This window comes from Carassius gibelio, chromosome A4 (genome assembly GCF_023724105.1).
Source record: "Carassius gibelio isolate Cgi1373 ecotype wild population from Czech Republic chromosome A4, carGib1.2-hapl.c, whole genome shotgun sequence".
Lineage (NCBI taxonomy): Eukaryota > Metazoa > Chordata > Actinopteri > Cypriniformes > Cyprinidae > Carassius > Carassius gibelio.
The window spans coordinates 31,090,488-31,107,134 of NC_068374.1; the positions used below are offsets into that span (position 1 = coordinate 31,090,488).

Consider the following 16,647-nt stretch of genomic DNA (forward strand, 5'->3'; position numbering starts at 1 on the left):
GATGCCTTCAGTGTGACTCGACAATTTTCATAGTCATGAAAATAAAGAAAACTCTTTGAATGAGAAGGTGTGTCCAAACTTTTGGTCTGTACTGTACACCATTGCCATGTAAATATTTGTTTGACAATTTAATTTCAACCATTTAATGTGATATATTGTTTTAAATGATCACAAAATAAGAACAAATACATTAGGGAACCAAAATGTTTATTATTTGTGCACTATAAAGATAACTTTAAAGGTCAGACATTCAGACAATAATAAAAAGTGTCCTAATAATAAAGCACTGCTGGTGGATCTCACAAAAGGGATTTATGGCTGGAAGAAACTCAACTCCCTGCTCATTTACTGAGGTCAGGTTAAATCAATTCATTTATCTAGTTTGGCATTAGAGGAGACAACTGACTGAGAAAATGTGCTTTGTTTAAATCAAATGGCTACAAATGGATAAATGCATCATTAAATAATCAATTCTTCATTCCTTTAATTCAGTGTTTCATTGGCATAGCAAGGACTGCTAAAAACAAAGCACATATTAGCGTGGTGTGCATTTGAATTAAATCTATGCTTTAACAGCTTGAAACTCTAAAGCTCTCCTCATTGGAAACAATTGTAATAGCCTAACTATTTTAGCACCTAGAAAAGGTTTCATTTTTTGATTCACTAAATCCTGGACTCTTATTCAAACAGTGAGAGGTATGCAGGAAAACCAAGTATGTTTTTGTCTTACAGGTACAAAAACGAAGTGCATCCTCAGAGACTGCATGCAGGAGGGATCCCTCAGTTCAAAATCCAAAAATCGCTATCCCGCTAACCCCTGTTTTCAGTTTGGGAGATCACAGGAAACGGATGCCAGCTCCAAACTGCACACCGTCACATATCCTGTCAGGGATCAAAAAGGTCATTTATGATTTAAATCACTGGTTGCATTGCTTTGGATATTAAAGGTTGGACAGAAAACCCACAAGTCAATTGAAAGCAGAACAAACAGTTTTTTTGTCAAGGCCATCACTGTTTAAGTCAAAACATCAGAGTAAAGATAGAAAATTAGTGAGCTGTCTACAAAAATAAAATAAAAATTACTCATCTTTATTAACAATTCAAAACTGCCTTTTTCTTGGCAGTGATTGAGTGGATGTGTATGTACCTGTCTCCGCTTTGAACACTCATTGGAAAGCAGTAATTTAGTTCAAGCCTAGCAATGCTTCCCAGTCGTAGAATTATTCCTGCACCGTACGACCAGCGGATACACTCTGCTAGCTTCTGCAGATGTGCGTATGGTCCCTCTCCTACACAAACATGATGCATAATGTCAAGCTAACACTACTGTAAATGAAAGAACGGCTCATTTAAACATGCAAAATGTCTTTGATTTATACCACATAATACTTCACTGTTGTCACTAAACTGAAAGTGCAATACTAAAGTTTCACTTTAACAACAGCATCACCGTGTGGACAAAAGGCTTCAGGGCATACACTTATTCAGTCAAGATCTAAAGACCAGTGTTATTTTTAGTATCATTGAGATATTATTATAGTTTTTAATCAATACTTTTGAATTTGCACTTATTTTTGTATTTTCCATTTTAATTATAGTATTACCTTAGTATTTTTGTATGTTTTTTCATATGTCTACATACTGTATGTTTTAGTAATTTATTTTTAATTATTTAAATTAATTAAAAATAATGAAGTGATGATTTCAGTAAATGACTACTGACCGTAGTTGAGGTTGCAAAGGTTTCCAGCATTAAGGAAGAAGTGTGTTCTGAAGAGGTCAGCCAGGCCGCCCTTGTTCGAGCGGAAGGGGAGGGGTGTGTAGAGATGAAGCCCACCAGCCCAATATGCTTCCCCACCCAGATAATCACCTGATCAGGTATAGATATCAAAACAACCATTAAGACAACTATAATTAAGATTTTTTTTTTTTTTTACAAAATTATAAAAATATATGCTGTATATTCAGATTTTCTTTTTTGAAATACACTTTTACCTTCACTCTGAGGGCCTATACTGTACATGCCGAAACCTCTCACACTGGTTGGGCCGCCCAGGTAGAACCTGACATATAACCACATGAACAATGTAATTTGTACAACGGTATGAACATGTTCAGGGCTGGCTAACATGTCTTTGAGAAGGCGAGGATTGAAGGGATTCAGTGTCTAAATTAGCAAAATTGCTTGTATGTCCTTGATGAATTGCTTTTTAATTGAGCACAGAGTGATCTTATCATTCTGAAATGTTTTCTTTAGATCTGTGTTGATACAACATGGCTTTTATTCTACCAAAAACCCTTTACCTTATTTGGTGTTCCCAGTCGAAAATGATGTGCCTTTTAAAAATAGCTTGTAAATGTCTTATTATGCTACATTATCACCAAATCTTAGATTGAATCTTTTTGTCAACTTGTTTTCTTTCAGTTGGCACAGGTTTTATATTTCTTTTTTTAACTGATTGGTCATAGGCCTCATTGATCTGAGCTTATGCACCTCACTTTTTGAGTAAAAAAAAAAAAAAAAGCATTATTTGCAGGTTATTCTTGCAGTGCTCTCTCAAAAACTGAGGCACATGAGCTCAGATCAATGAGGCATACAATGCAAAACCTGTGCTAAGTGAAAAAAGATTTGAATCCAATATTTGGTGATAGCATAATGAGAACTTTTTAAACAAGGAAATTGCTATACCCTGTGTGAGCAAAGTAAGTATTAGTCCAATGTGATAACTTTAACTAGCACTTTCTGGGTAAAAATTACTTTAGCACAACATGAGACATAATTATAAGTCTGTATAATAATAAAGCCTTTCAAAAAAATAATGGTGCATCCATTTAAAAGCAAGCAAACAAATGCACACCTGTCAGCAATGGAGGTAGGCTGACCCCCAAGAGGATAGATCATCCCTCCCCATAAAGATCCGGATAACACCTATCAGAGAAATTCATTAGACCTACTTAATATCAATGTCCAAATACCACAAATATCCTTTAAAGACAGACTTTTATATCAATGGCAGTCTTCCTAAGGCAGTTAAAGCATGACAGACACGGTTAAGACCAGAATAATCTATAACAATATAAATGAATCAAGACTACTCACTGATCCCCAGATAAATTGTTTGTTAAGCTGTAGCTCAATGTCCTCTTTGAGAAAGCTGGCGTCTCCGCCGGTGTATCCTGCCAGCTCCTAAACCAACAGAGCAAACACAACTATTGTTTAACAGTGACGCCAAACCTTCACCAGGCAGTTTTAATCAATGATGGACATTGTGAGGCAAAAGTAATGGTGAGAAAATAAAAACAAAACAGCTACTGATATGTCCTGAGCTGATGTTCGAGTCCACACACCTGGTTGATCCGCAGTAAGGCACCTCTTCGGGGCAAGATGGCAGAGTTCCTGGTGTCTATTACCATGGTGTGCTAGTGTGAAACAAGACAAGAAATCCGTGAAATCAGCCATTAGTCTAAACCCAAGGAGCCAAAACACTTGGGATTAAGGCAGCGGGGAGAATCTTACAGAAAGAGCGGATTTAAGAGTGTGGCCGCTCTCCTCTCTCACAGCAAAGGAGGCGCTGCGGGCCAGACATCCCAGTTCACGCCACACGCCCTCCCATTTCAGAGTGTGATCCGTCATCCACAGAGGGAACTGCAAGACATATAACATCTTTAAATCTTACATTACATGAAAATGTATTCACCTTCGGGTCATCCAAGATGTAGATGAGTTTGTTTCTTTGGAACATGTTTAGAAAAATGTAGCATTACATCACTTGTTCACCAATGGATCCTTTGTAGTGAATGGGTGCCGTCAGAATGAAAGTCCAAAACAACTGATAAGAACATCACCGTAATCCACACCACTCCAGTACATCACTTAACATTTTGTGAAGTAAAAAGTGCATTGTCAGTGAAAAAGCAATCTTGTCAGAATCAGGAGAGAAATATGCTCAGATATAACAGCATTTACAAGTGAAAACAGTTCAAAACGAATATGTTGGTGGATCTGAATGCAAAAGAACAACACAGAATGGACTTTTTCACTGGTGAAAGTGTTATTATGGAATCACATTTTGGGCAAAAGCAATGGTTTAAAGTTAAAGCACCTTAATGATGGATTTGTTTCTGACAAACACGCATCTTTTCACTTTACAAGATGTTAATTGATGGAATGGAGTCGTGTGGATTATTGTGATGTATTTATCAGCTGTTTGGACTCTCATTCTGACGGCACCCATTCACAGCAGAGGATCCATTGGTGAGACAGTGATGTATTGACAAATCATTCCAAACCTTTTATGATGAAGAAACAAACTTCTTTACATCTTCGATTGCCTGAAGGAGAGTAAAAATGTTTTTTTATATCTTACATTAAGCTCTGTAGAAACTCCCCGGTCCGTCTCTTTTAGAGAGCTCCATGGGAACTGTCCAGTGACTTTGTACAGGTTTAGAGCGAAGCTACACAAAGCAAAGAAGGTAAGTTGTTTAATATCTCTTCAATATCACTGTTATGTTTATAGTTAAACCTGAAGAGTGTAATAGCATCTTAACATAGAAAATGATTACACACTTTGTTTTAATTTTTTTTTACAGAAATCATACTTGCGTTCATAGTATCCCGACTGTGGTTTGAAGAAGGAAAGGCCATATGATGTCTCCTTAGTTCCATAAGAAAACTGAAAGGTGAGCTTCTCTCCTCGGCCAAGCATGTTTGGAAGCTTAATGCCCAAGACCTTTAGAGGAACAAACACACAAATGCAGTAACACAATGACATATTATGCAGAAACTACACATCAAAAATCTAAGACGGTGATTATAAAACAATACTCCATACTGACTGAAAATGATTTTATAAATATTATTCATTTTTACTATTATTATTCATATTAAATATTCACTTTCCTATTCATAGTATGAATGGATGTATTATTTGAGAATAACATTGTCTTAAACAGAGATGTTTTAGTAGTAATTATATACTATTACATTATTATGTATTCATATTTTAAATGAGCTTTTATTCTTGTATTTCCAGTTTTCATTTTATTTTATTTGAACTTAAGTAATTATTTTATGTGCTGTTGTTAATTATTTATTTATTTTTTATATTTCTACACAGCATTTATTTAATTTAATTTCAGTTTTAGTAATTTTAGTGCTGTAACTTAAAATGATCTCAGTTAGTTCTCAAGGCAACATGGCAAGGGTAGAATGCAAAGGAATATGTGTGTGTATTATGGTTCTTACCATACTGCCTTCATTGTTTCCAACCAAGGTATTATAACTGCCAGTAAGTCGTTTAAGCTCAGTCACCTCAAATGTAACATCAAGTCCATTTGGCAGCGCGTCTGCTCCTAAACATTGTACAAACAACATCGGAGCTGAATGTTAATGCATAATGCTCTTTCAACGAAGTTAACAGAAAAATCTTGTAAATATATTTATTATAAAGCCGGGTTTAATTTCTAAACTTGAACTCTACTTTACTATATATATATATTATATGCTAGAGATCTAATACTGACAATAAAAAGGTCGACCTTTAGACCCAATGGTCTACCTTTCTTTATGAGTATGCAAATGAGTTAATGTAGGTTAATACGCTAAAGGCAGGGCTAGACAGCGGCTCAGTCCTGAAAAACTGGACACTTTCCATTGAACTGTCTGTAACTGAATCAAGCTTTAAGATGTTATAGTACCTTCTGAAACATCAATCACTACCTCCACTTCTTTGAATATGCCTAGACGGAGCAACCTCTGTCTGGCCTCGTGGGATTTTCTCATCACCTGCGAAAACACTGAGCTTGTTACCTTATTTCATAATTAGTGATCGAACAATTTGGGGTTTTTGAATGGCTGATATCTTTGTCCAATATAATGCTGATATTGTCAATAAAATGTATGTAAATATTATATTTATTAATTTAGCAGATGCTTTCTCCAAAGCAAAATGATATTCATAATTTATCCAAATTATAAAATGACAAAAAATGTGCACTGTCCATTGACAATTGTGTCACAAAATTTACGAGGTGTAATAAACCCTTCTGTTAGTCAGCCAAACTGGATGACTTCATAATAACTGAAGCTGTCCAAACACTTTGACCTTGACAGCTCACTTACTTCAACCAGGTTCCTGGCAGTGAAGACATCAGAGATTTCATAGCCCAGGTAATCCTCTTTAGTTCTGCCCATGCCTTCAATGTTGACATGCTGTACAACAACCTAGAGAACAGTCAGAGATGTCAGTGTGAGACTGCAGATTTTACACATGGCACAACAGTAATACCATGATTTTGGACATGTACCATATTATTATTGGAAGTACCTTGAAATATTATGCAAATACTTATTTGAAATCCAATGGCTTTACCATCAGATACTATTAATATAGTATGGTACTTATTTTAATGGTGGTACAGTCTTATCCTTACCATGACATTTTCATGGTATAACCATTATATATGCATATGACATGTAGTCCCATTTTAATGAATATAAAACGATTTTAAAAAGAAGTCAGTAGCAGTTTAACACAACCTACATCTTTGTTTTCTAAAACCTCTTGTTTAGTTTCTTGCACCGCGTCCATCACTTCCAAATCATCTGGGTTGACGCCCAGGTCTCGCCCATTCATGGGGTATGAATCCATACTCTACAAAAGAAACCGGACAAGTTTGATTATTTTGCAGACTTATACAGCCATATCCGATGGCTAGTGCACAAAGACACATTGGATAGCTTCCTCTGACAATACAACAACACGCAAAGAAATAAATAAAGCAGCACAGTAATTGTGAACACAAGAGGTCACAGACAAAACAAGCATATTTCACCTCGAAGTTTTAAGAAAACATTTACCCGTGCGTGCACAGTCCCCATTGCTGGTGCAATAAAATCCTACACTTATTGAAGCCGCTCAGCTGATCGTGGGAATGTAAAATATCACACTATTATGAAGCAGTGAACCCAACCCCCGTCAAGGAGGACGCCATGACACGCAAATGATTGGCAGACCAAGGACGGCGATTGGCTAGGATGACGTGACGTCACAAACAATGGGCGGGGCCATGTTGTGTGCGCCCGCTGTACGTGCATTGGCGTTGCGCGCGTTCTCGCATTTGTCACAATACTTGGCGTTTTAGACACAGGATTTACTTGTGAAAAAGACACGTGTGGAAGTTTAGAACTGTGTATTCAGACCCTCAGAGATAGTTATGTCACAGCTAGAAGGACTCAGTCAATTTGCTGATAATTCGTCAAAGATTTCGTTTCGGTGTTACTCAGGTCAACTACAAAATATTATTTCTCACTTTAAAAGGCTCATTAATATTAAATTTTGTTTGTTTTGTGTTACTTTAATTTTTTTAAGGTCGGTATACCAAAGTATATATGCTTATCATTAAAGTTCCGTGGTATATAAAATGTTTTTATGGTCATTGAAAACCTGGAATTATCAGGGAATTAGCGATTTACAGGTCTGGAAAAATAATGTAATTAGTTTACTATTTAATCATTAATATAATAATCGAATTGTTAGTATAATCTTTTAAGTCACAGAAATCTATAATGAGAAAATATTTGTTTTAGTTTTTATTAACTCTAGAAATGGCTCTCTTTGAATGATAAATGCAACCTCTATACAATTAATTATATTTTTAAAATCATCGAAATCATCCGTTAAATTGCCATGGCACAACCACAGTGCTTTTTGTAATAACGTCCCTCCATTTCTCCGGCAGGAGGCAGTATAACCCCTCTAGTGATCGGTATTTTTATTAATTAACATGACTTTGAGTCGCTACTTTTACAGAAGCAAAGTTGGGAGAATCTTTTTTTCATGATTAGGTTAATCCAAACTGAGAAGCACTTTCAGTAGGCCTGTTTTAAAATGTCAATTTAACATTTAAGAGTAAATTATTTCTGGGAAATGCTATAGATATCAGGAACGTATTGATTTAAACACATTTTTACTCTTGGCAGGAATAGAACGCACCAAACCAGAACAGCGAATTATTGCAAATTCTAAAATGTAGATTAAATCTAGATTTTAAATAATGACATCATGTGTGTTATATCTATCTATCTATCTATCTATCTATCTATCTATCTATCTATCTATCTATCTATCTATCTATCTATCTATCTATCTATCTATCTATCTATCTATCTATCTATCTGAGCTCTCTCCCTCTCTGCCCCCTTCCTTCCACCTCCCATCTCCTCCTCAAAAGTGCGCAGACCAATCAGCAGGCGTCTCGAGGCTCGAGCTCTCCTGCTCTCTCTGCCAGCAGCAGCAGACACGCTTCTTATCAAAGAAACGCACAACTGGAGAAGTCCATTCACTCACATCCTCAAACCATGGGTCCTGCCTGCTTCTCCTGGGACGTCTGTTTGTTTCTCCTCCTCATAAACACTTTAGATATCATGGGAAATGTTGAAGACGCAGGTAAGTGTTCCTCTGTCCTTTCCTGTATCTTTCACATCATTTATTTGGTGAAACTTTTAACACCAGAGATAGTCATTGGTTGGAAGGTTTTTTTTTTTGCACATGATTTCCATGTAATTGCAAAACATGATTATGTAGCCATTATTAAGCCTGAAATTGCATTTATCTAGAATACTAATTTAGTCATACTTTATTCAATAATAATAAAACGAAATTACAAATTTTTCAAATCCATCTCATTACTGACATAACTCTAAATGCATACAGAATAAGATATATGCATATATGAACGCGTCCGTCTTGGTTAGCGCGCAGTTTTACGAGTGATATTTCTTAAGGAGAGCTTTTGCCGGGGTCTCTTCGGACTCCCACGGGCCACCCCCTAATAGGGTCATTTCGGGGGGCTTATCGACCCCTCACTCCTCCACTACCATCAATACGCATTGTGTCTCTCCACAATGAATGCCTGGAAAAGTCAATAATGAGACAAACAATAAAAACAGAGTGTTTGTTCTTTTTTTTTCTTTTTTTACCACGTCACTACTGAAGATTGTATGGTAATTTACGTTTTCATGTGTGTATTTTAGGTAGAACACATGCTTCTGCAATATACGGAGATGAATAGCCCAACTCATCTCCAAATGTTATGACGATTCCGCACAGTCGAGTTTTGGCTTTTTATGGTTTGATGTTTTTCAAATAGATATTACATTATGAGATTAAATTACGAAATGCACAAACAGTACTCTGTTTTGTCTCTGTGCATCTGTATTTATTCATGGTTTGGATGTTGGATAAAAGCACACCGTTGCGCACAAGCTGCTCAGTTTACGTAAAGTTTTAAGAAACACTCAGTTTAGGTCTTACAAAGGACGAAAAGCCAGAGAAGAAGTTGAGGGTTGTGTGGCACTGGCGAGGCTACACATCAATATCCAAACAAACCACCTCATTTACCTCCTCAAAAAGACTATTTTTTTTCTATATGAACTTTCCAGGTGTCTGCTCATTCATTCATTCATTCATTCATTTCTGTATTTGGAGCATGAGTGAGCATAATTTCTGCTTTTTAGGTGAATCAGTATATCACTTTGTTGGACACTCTATTGTTTTTTCTTGGCTGAAAAGTTAAATGTCTTTTTTCCACACTGTTCTTGTCCTGTCAGAGTAGATTTGGTCATTTTTGTATTTTCTGTTCTGTTCAGCTTCACCAGAAAAAGCAATCTGCTCACAGATCAGTGACAGAGAGTAACCTTTAGCACACCACAGAGACACATAAAAACATAGATTTTTGTAAAACACAATGCTTATTTAATTCACTTTGACTAATTTGTCTTTGGGTATATTGATGTGATGTGCTACACTTAGGTGTTTCTGGAACTCATTCTGGCTCTTCAGTTTGAACGTTTTTGGTTTGTAAAATATATGGATGGACAAAGATTTATAAAAATTATCTCATTTAAACAGTAAGGTTGTAATGTTTTTCGAGACTGACGTTTAACTCATATCTTTATAGCTGCCTGAAAATGTTATCTATTAAACCAAAAATAAAAATAAAAATGCAAGTTCTGTGAGATGTGTAACAAGGATTTAGCTAAATCTTATCCCATGTGATTACTCCACAGATGCTGATGAGTGCTCTGAATCCACAGACGACTGTCACATCGATGCTCTCTGCCAAAACACTCCAAAGTCCTTCAAGTGCATCTGCAAGACTGGATACAAGGGAGATGGCAAGCACTGCGAAGGTGAGGAAGACGGATCTCTCTCCCTCCGTTTGCTCATTCCGTCCCTGTGCCCCGTCTCTTGCTGTTTCTCACACACACTCTCAGTCAGATCATCCAGCTGTTCTCTAGCTCCTGCTGTGGGTCTTAATTAGTGTGTAGGAAGTGCAGTGTGAGGGTGAGAGGTGCTGGAAGGGCAAAACCTGCTCCAGTCTTTACACTTCGCTCTCCCGTTCTGCTTGAGAGCACAGCACAGCTGGAGCCAACACAGACAGAGTCACTGAAACACTCCTAGACAAATGAATATCTCATCACTTCTACATGCATAGATCTGTTAAGCAGGTAATGGACATGCATGCTCCGATAAATGTTGGAAGAAAGTTCTGAAAAGTTCTCAACCTGTGCTCATATTTGACAAGTTGCCAATCTCAGAGATCTCTCTGAGATTGGCAATTTCATTTATCTATGAGCATTGTCTCAGATGCTATAACACCTTAATTGTTTAACTATATTGACTATAAATTAGAAAATAAAAATCACAAATAAGATCTCCTTAAAGTAATTCTCTAAGTTAATATTTTTTCAATAAATTATAGATCGGCATGGTATTACAACATATAAACACACTTATTTCTCAAAGGAGTTCATAGAAGGTATGTTATAGATATTGGCATTCTATTAAACATTATATAAATAAATTATATAAATAATATTTTCCAAAGCAATGTTTGTTTTCATTTTAAAATATATTATCAGCATAACAATTTAAAAGAAATGTAATTATATTTAAACATTCTTTTTAAATTATTATTATTATTGTTGTTATTTTCAATATTTTAAATTCTATTATACAATACATGTATCCCTGGACCACAAAACCTTAAGTATTAAGTTAATTTCTCTGATAAATAATCTTTTCATTGATGTATGGTTTGTTAGGATAGGACAATATTTGGCCGAGATACAACTGAAAGTCTGGAATCTGAGGGTGCAAAATAAAATAAAAAAATAAAAATCAAGAAAATACCCTTTAAAATTGTCCAAATGAAGTTCTTAGCAATGCATATTACTAATCAAAAATTTTTTGATATATTTAGGGTAGGAAATTTACAAAATATCTTCATGGAACATGATCTTTACTTAATATTCTAATAATAATAAAAATTGACCCATACAATGTTTCTTTTGGCTATTGCTATAAATATACCCCAGCGACTTAAGACTAGTTTTGTGTCCAAGGTTACATATAATACAATATAAATAATTATATTTTGTACTGTATTCAAGTACTTATAATTTCACAGTTTTGTTTCCTGGCCGAGCAGGTACATGGAAAACAATGATTGATAATTGCAAGAAAAATTGCATCCGTTTTGTAATCAAGAATATTTCATTTCCCAAATCAGAATTTGTATAATAGACCCAAGTTAAGCGAACCCAGGAAGAATTTCTATTCAAAGATGTGTTCTCGAATTCATCCAGTTGTCCAAACGTGCACACACTGACACTTCTCTGACTTACAGCCGGTGCGATTGAGGGTACGAGCTACATCGGTGTAAATGAGTTTGTGAGTATCAGAGGTACTGTAGACTGAACGTGATGGACACTTTTACAGCAGACGGACGGTTTGGTTACTCTGTCTGCTGTTTCCTATTATTGTACTCTGTGTTCGGCATCCGTGGATTCTAGATTGTTCATTTTGCTTCTCTCTCCCATTTCGCCCACATGTGTGGAGCTTGTGTTTCAGGAAAAGCATGAAATGTGCTCTCTACCTATTATGACACTGGACACCCAATCTCAACTGCATTAATGAATTAGGTGAATGTGAAACGGCATTGCACCAGACTGCTCCTCAGTTAGCGCTTGATACTCCTGTCTGAGGCCAGACAGCGTGGGCTAGAACAACTTCTTTTTATTTCTCTAAGGAAACATGGGGAATGTTCTGGACTTTACAGTAGCTTTTCGCTCCCATCTTTAAACCGGAGCATACAGTTGCAGGGCAATGAGGCTGTCAGTTTCACTGAGTCCAACCAGGCTGCTTTGCTCTTAGCATGTTAACAATGCGTGCATGTATGTTTGTCCTCTATTTTTTGGCTCTTATACTGTCTGAGAGGAAATTCCGTCTAAAGTGTAATGTGATGTATTGTGGAAAGTTGGGGGGGGGGGGGTGTTTTGTCTGAAGAAAAAGCTCATTAACACCCCCTATAACCACCCTTTAATTAAAGCCCTTTATGTTTGACTCTGGAGAAAATGAAGAAAACACTTGCTAACACTCTAATGCAGTCATTTTGTTTGTCTATACATCGGTGTATTTGTTACGTTCTGGTGAAGCCTGTTGATCATGAAGAGATTCATAACCCATCTCTTTAAAATCTAAGTTTTTTGTTTACAAAAAAGATGCTAAATGTAGTATTTTAGCTGAAGTCATTGTTTTTTTATAGATGTTTCTCCTGAGAAAAGATTGCAGAAAAGCTCTCAACCTGTGCTCATATTTACCAACATGCCAATCCAGAGTAAATTTGTACTGCTCAGAAGTTGCCCTTTTAAATCTCATTAAAAACCTACAGATTATTCATTAGAAATATAAAAATCACAAATAAGATCTCATTAAAGGAATAGACAGTTCACTCAAAAATGAATATCACCCTCACCCTCAGATGAGTTGGCTACTTTGACAGTTTGAAATCAAAAAGAGTTTACAGATAGAAACACACACATTTTTGCTGCACAATGTTAATTGATGGACTGGAGTCATGTGGATTACTTGTGGATTATTGTGACGGCACCCATTTTGACGGCACCCATTCACTGCAAAGCATCCATTGGTGAGCAAGTAATGTAATGCTGCATTTCTCCAAATCTTTTCTGATGAAAAACAATTCATCCACATCATAGATGACCTGAATGTGTGTACATTTTCAGGTGTTTTTCATATGAACTATTCCCTTTATGTCTCCTGTACATCAGTGAGATTCAATGGAGATCAGATGGAATCTCCTGATTGCCAGTAAGATCAATCTTTAACATGGTTTTTAGTAATTATAAATAAACATTCCTTTCAATGGTGAGAGGTTTGAGGTGTTTTGAGATTCATTTGCTTGTAATTATGAGTTTGTAACTGTTACTTCTCTGTATTATTATGAATGATGCCATGAATGTCAGCGATGAATGATATAGATTCTGAATCTAGGAAAATGTGAAAACCGATAAAATAGGAACAGAAGAATTTTCTTTTGCTCGTTTCTGTCAGCGTAAAGTCAAGAGAAATATAAGATGTGATTTGTAAACCTCCTTTACTTTATGTAGCTGATGTTATTATGAGTGCTGGTGGACATCATTAAACACACACTTTAAAATGCATCTGATGGCATTTGCTACATAATGCAATTAAAATGTGTGTCAGAAGTGTGTCTTTTTCCAGTGTTAAAATACTTTTTGCTATCCAGCTTAATATTCAGAGACAACTATAAGTAAGCATTTGTAGTTTAATCCTCCTGAAAATTGTAAACACTGTAGCTCTGTGGTGCTATCTCAACATTGCTCTGTTTGTTGGAGCATCCCGACCAGCATGACACAGCAACATGGGCTCAACCAATGGTAGTTGGGGGCACGACTATCAGAAATTAGACACATTACATGCTTTGGAGTCAAAAGGGAGAATTATATAACGTGCAGTGATGTAGTTGTGACATAGCGCTTCTTTCCTTACCCTTTTGGCGTTTGTTAATTATGCAAATAATTGATGAATTGATGAGATTCATCACTTGGTTGAGCTCACAATGGAATCTGCACAGATCCCAAATCCCCCATGATGCCAGGGTTTATTTGCAGGGGATGGAGATATAAAACAAAGCCTTAACATGACTCAGCATTAGGTCAGTGAATTTACCTGGGAGAGAATTGTCTTGTCTGCCTCGTTCTTTTTCTCTTTCCTTCCATTCCTTTTTTATCTCTGTCTGTGAAAGAGGTCAGGTAATGAAGCGCTGCTGATGAAGCGCCCTAGTAAGTGTGTGTGTGTAGTTGTGTTTCTGGATGTGTGTTTGTATTCAATGAGAAAACGATAGAAAAGGCGATGGTGGGTGGTGAGGAGGAGACAGATCAATGGAATGAGAGATGGAGGTGTCGGCCCATTACTAGGCCATTGTCTGCCTGGTGTCTGCAGACTCGTCACAGAGCTGTCGGCGCTCTGATTGGCTGTCTGAGTGTGCCCACCCCTCATCCCTGACCCTTCCCATCTCTTCGCTGCTTTATGTGCCACCATACACACACACACACAGACACTAAAAAGCTTAAAATTGTGAAAATTCCGAGGAGTGGTATGAAGAGAACCATGCTGTAATTAATTTAAAACTTTTTTAAACAGCATTTTAAATGCTTTTGTTAATTTTTATTATACTCTACTATTTGGTCAGTAATATACATATCTTTTAAAGAAATTAATACTTTTACACAGCAAGGATTCATTTAACTATAAGTAAAGACATTTATGATGTTACAAAGATTTCCATTTAAAAAATGCTCTTCTTTTGAACTTTATTTTCATAAAATAATCCTGAAAGAAATTTACATCATAGTTGCCATAAAAATATTAAGCAGCACAAATATTTTCAACATTTATAATAATAATAATAATAATAACAGTAAATTGGCATGTTAGAATGATTTCTGGTGAATCAAGTGTCATGTGACACTGAAGACTGGAGGAATGATGCTAAAAATCCAGCTTTGCATCACAGGAATAAATTAAATGTAAAAAATAAAAAAAAGTATTAAAATAGAAAACAATTGGAATAATTTCACAGTATTACTGTTTTTACTATGCTTGAGCAAGACTTCTTTCAAAAACATTTAATATATTAACAAGCACAAGCTTCTGATTAGTAGTGTACGTACACTTTTTGTGGTGTTGTATTAATTGAGAGATTACGTGCAACATTTATACTTTAAGAAAATACTTTGCATCGCAGGACCATTAAGTATTGATTAAAAATGATCAGTTATAGGACCTGAGAGAAACACTTCCTCTTATACAGTATGAAGAGTTAAACCTTAAATGAATAGATTTAAATCTAAATGTTGGAAAAAGTAGATATAGATGATTAACTCTCAAATGGACTGACTGAACAAGTGATCTCTGAATTAAGACCAGCATTTTTGTGGTTATAATGAAATGCATATTAATTATGAAACTGAAACGTGTTTCCAAAATCTAGGGGGGCACACACTTCAGTTTATAGAAGTTGTACGCTTCTTCACTGCTTTCTGCTTGCTCAACTGTACTAAACACCAGGAGTGGGAAATTTTACAGAGAAACAGATAAGCGAGGGGTCATCGTTTGTCTCTTGTCCTACTCCGTCAAAAAGGTCTTTTTTGCAGGGCCCTCTCTTTCTTTGCTCTCTGTTATGCTGGACCATAGGGGTGTTGAGGTGTTGCCTCCTGCGGGCTCCACCCCTGCTGAGGTGCTGGCAGAGGTGCTAAATCTGCTTGACGGGATGTTGAGCGTAAACACTTCTCCTTCGATTAGAGATCTGCGCGTGTAGACAGTGGAAACCGCAGCAAGCATCAGCCCGAGCTGTCGGCTCATATCAACAACAGCTCCGAGGCAGGAAGTATGTCAGCTGGAAGCTAACTGGCCGTTCGCCTCTTTAACAACCCCGTCCCCCTGACACCCTCTCTGGCACCTTGTTAGTCTTGCAAACAGTCGAAACACACACACAGACACCTAAAAACATTATCACCTCAAATCACACTTGTTGGATGTTTTGCCTTTATAATGCAACTGATGGATGCGGTGAGTCTCAGCTGTGTGGATTATTTCATGTTCGTATGAAATTTACTGTGTTATTATCAAAATTTTAATATTTGAATCCTTCATGTTTCCATCTCATTTACCTTCAGGGGTCTCCCTCCATCCATCTGTCTCTCTTTTCTCAAATTTTTCCCTTCCTTCCTGTAGATGTAGTACTCTTTGGGAATATGTTCACTAGATAAATTGGTAGTGTAACATGAACTTTTTGTTTTACTCTGGAGTGTTTATGGATGTTTTTGTGATGAGTTGGCTCTAGGTTTGTCTACTGTGATGGCCTTTTTCCTCACAATAGGCCAAAACAGACACTCTTTGATTGACAAAAGAAACAAACAACGAATAAAATACTAGTGAAGTATTTACGCCTGCATAATTTTGATGTATATCTGCATGTGTGTGTGATTTATGTTTGTGGCATGAGTATGTGCACTAGTATATGTTACTGTACACACAATATTTTACTGTCTGGATAGATTTTCAGTTTGGAATTGATGTTTCTGCAAAGAAAAGAAAAACAAAACATTCTTAAACGCAGTTCTCACTGTCCCCATAGCCGCAGTTGCACAATGTGGTTGTGAGTGTTTTTTTTTTTTTTGGGGAAATAATGTGGATATTTTTAGTTTGTGCCGTATGTCTCCAAGAGCACCAGCCAGGTTTATTAAATCACACGCTC

The 16,647-nt window shown here is 36.4% G+C and overlaps 2 protein-coding genes across 5 annotated transcripts in view; one reads left to right on the forward strand and one right to left on the reverse strand.

The window, feature by feature from the left end:
• Positions 1 to 190: 190 nt before the first annotated feature.
• LOC127977003 (sorting and assembly machinery component 50 homolog B-like) lies at positions 191 to 7,024 on the reverse strand. The gene is made up of 15 exons (XM_052581621.1): positions 6,860 to 7,024; positions 6,543 to 6,653; positions 6,122 to 6,223; positions 5,698 to 5,785; positions 5,246 to 5,352; positions 4,600 to 4,730; positions 4,368 to 4,455; positions 3,518 to 3,646; positions 3,349 to 3,420; positions 3,101 to 3,187; positions 2,859 to 2,929; positions 1,996 to 2,063; positions 1,724 to 1,870; positions 1,148 to 1,289; positions 191 to 882 (listed from the first exon to the last, which is right to left on the reverse strand). Exons 1-15 carry the CDS (start codon positions 6,878 to 6,880, stop codon positions 837 to 839), a joined length of 1,410 nt encoding a protein of 469 aa, XP_052437581.1. The 5' UTR covers positions 6,881 to 7,024; the 3' UTR covers positions 191 to 836.
• Positions 7,025 to 8,208: 1,184 nt separating this feature from the next.
• LOC127977097 (signal peptide, CUB and EGF-like domain-containing protein 1) overlaps positions 8,209 to 16,647 on the forward strand; it is a 56,449-nt gene continuing 48,010 nt past the window's right edge. For 3 of the 4 annotated variants that reach the window (XM_052581780.1, XM_052581787.1, XM_052581795.1), the window contains exons 1-2: positions 8,209 to 8,447; positions 10,070 to 10,192. In XM_052581780.1, coding sequence (XP_052437740.1) covers positions 8,360 to 8,447; positions 10,070 to 10,192 — 211 coding nt within the window. In that variant the 5' untranslated portion in view covers positions 8,209 to 8,359. The remainder of the gene's footprint in view (positions 8,448 to 10,069; positions 10,193 to 16,647) is intronic. The other variant, XM_052581792.1, reaches the window with a different exon arrangement.

Coding starts and splice junctions, on each gene's coding strand:
- LOC127977003 (XM_052581621.1), bottom strand. CDS start 6,880: ATGGGGACTGTGCACGCACGG. Junction 3,188..3,348: donor CCTTACTGCGGATCAACCAG/GTGTGTGGACTC, acceptor CTGTTGGTTTAG/GAGCTGGCAGGATACACCGG. Junction 1,290..1,723: donor CCTTTGCAACCTCAACTACG/GTCAGTAGTCAT, acceptor ATGTTTGTGTAG/GAGAGGGACCATACGCACAT.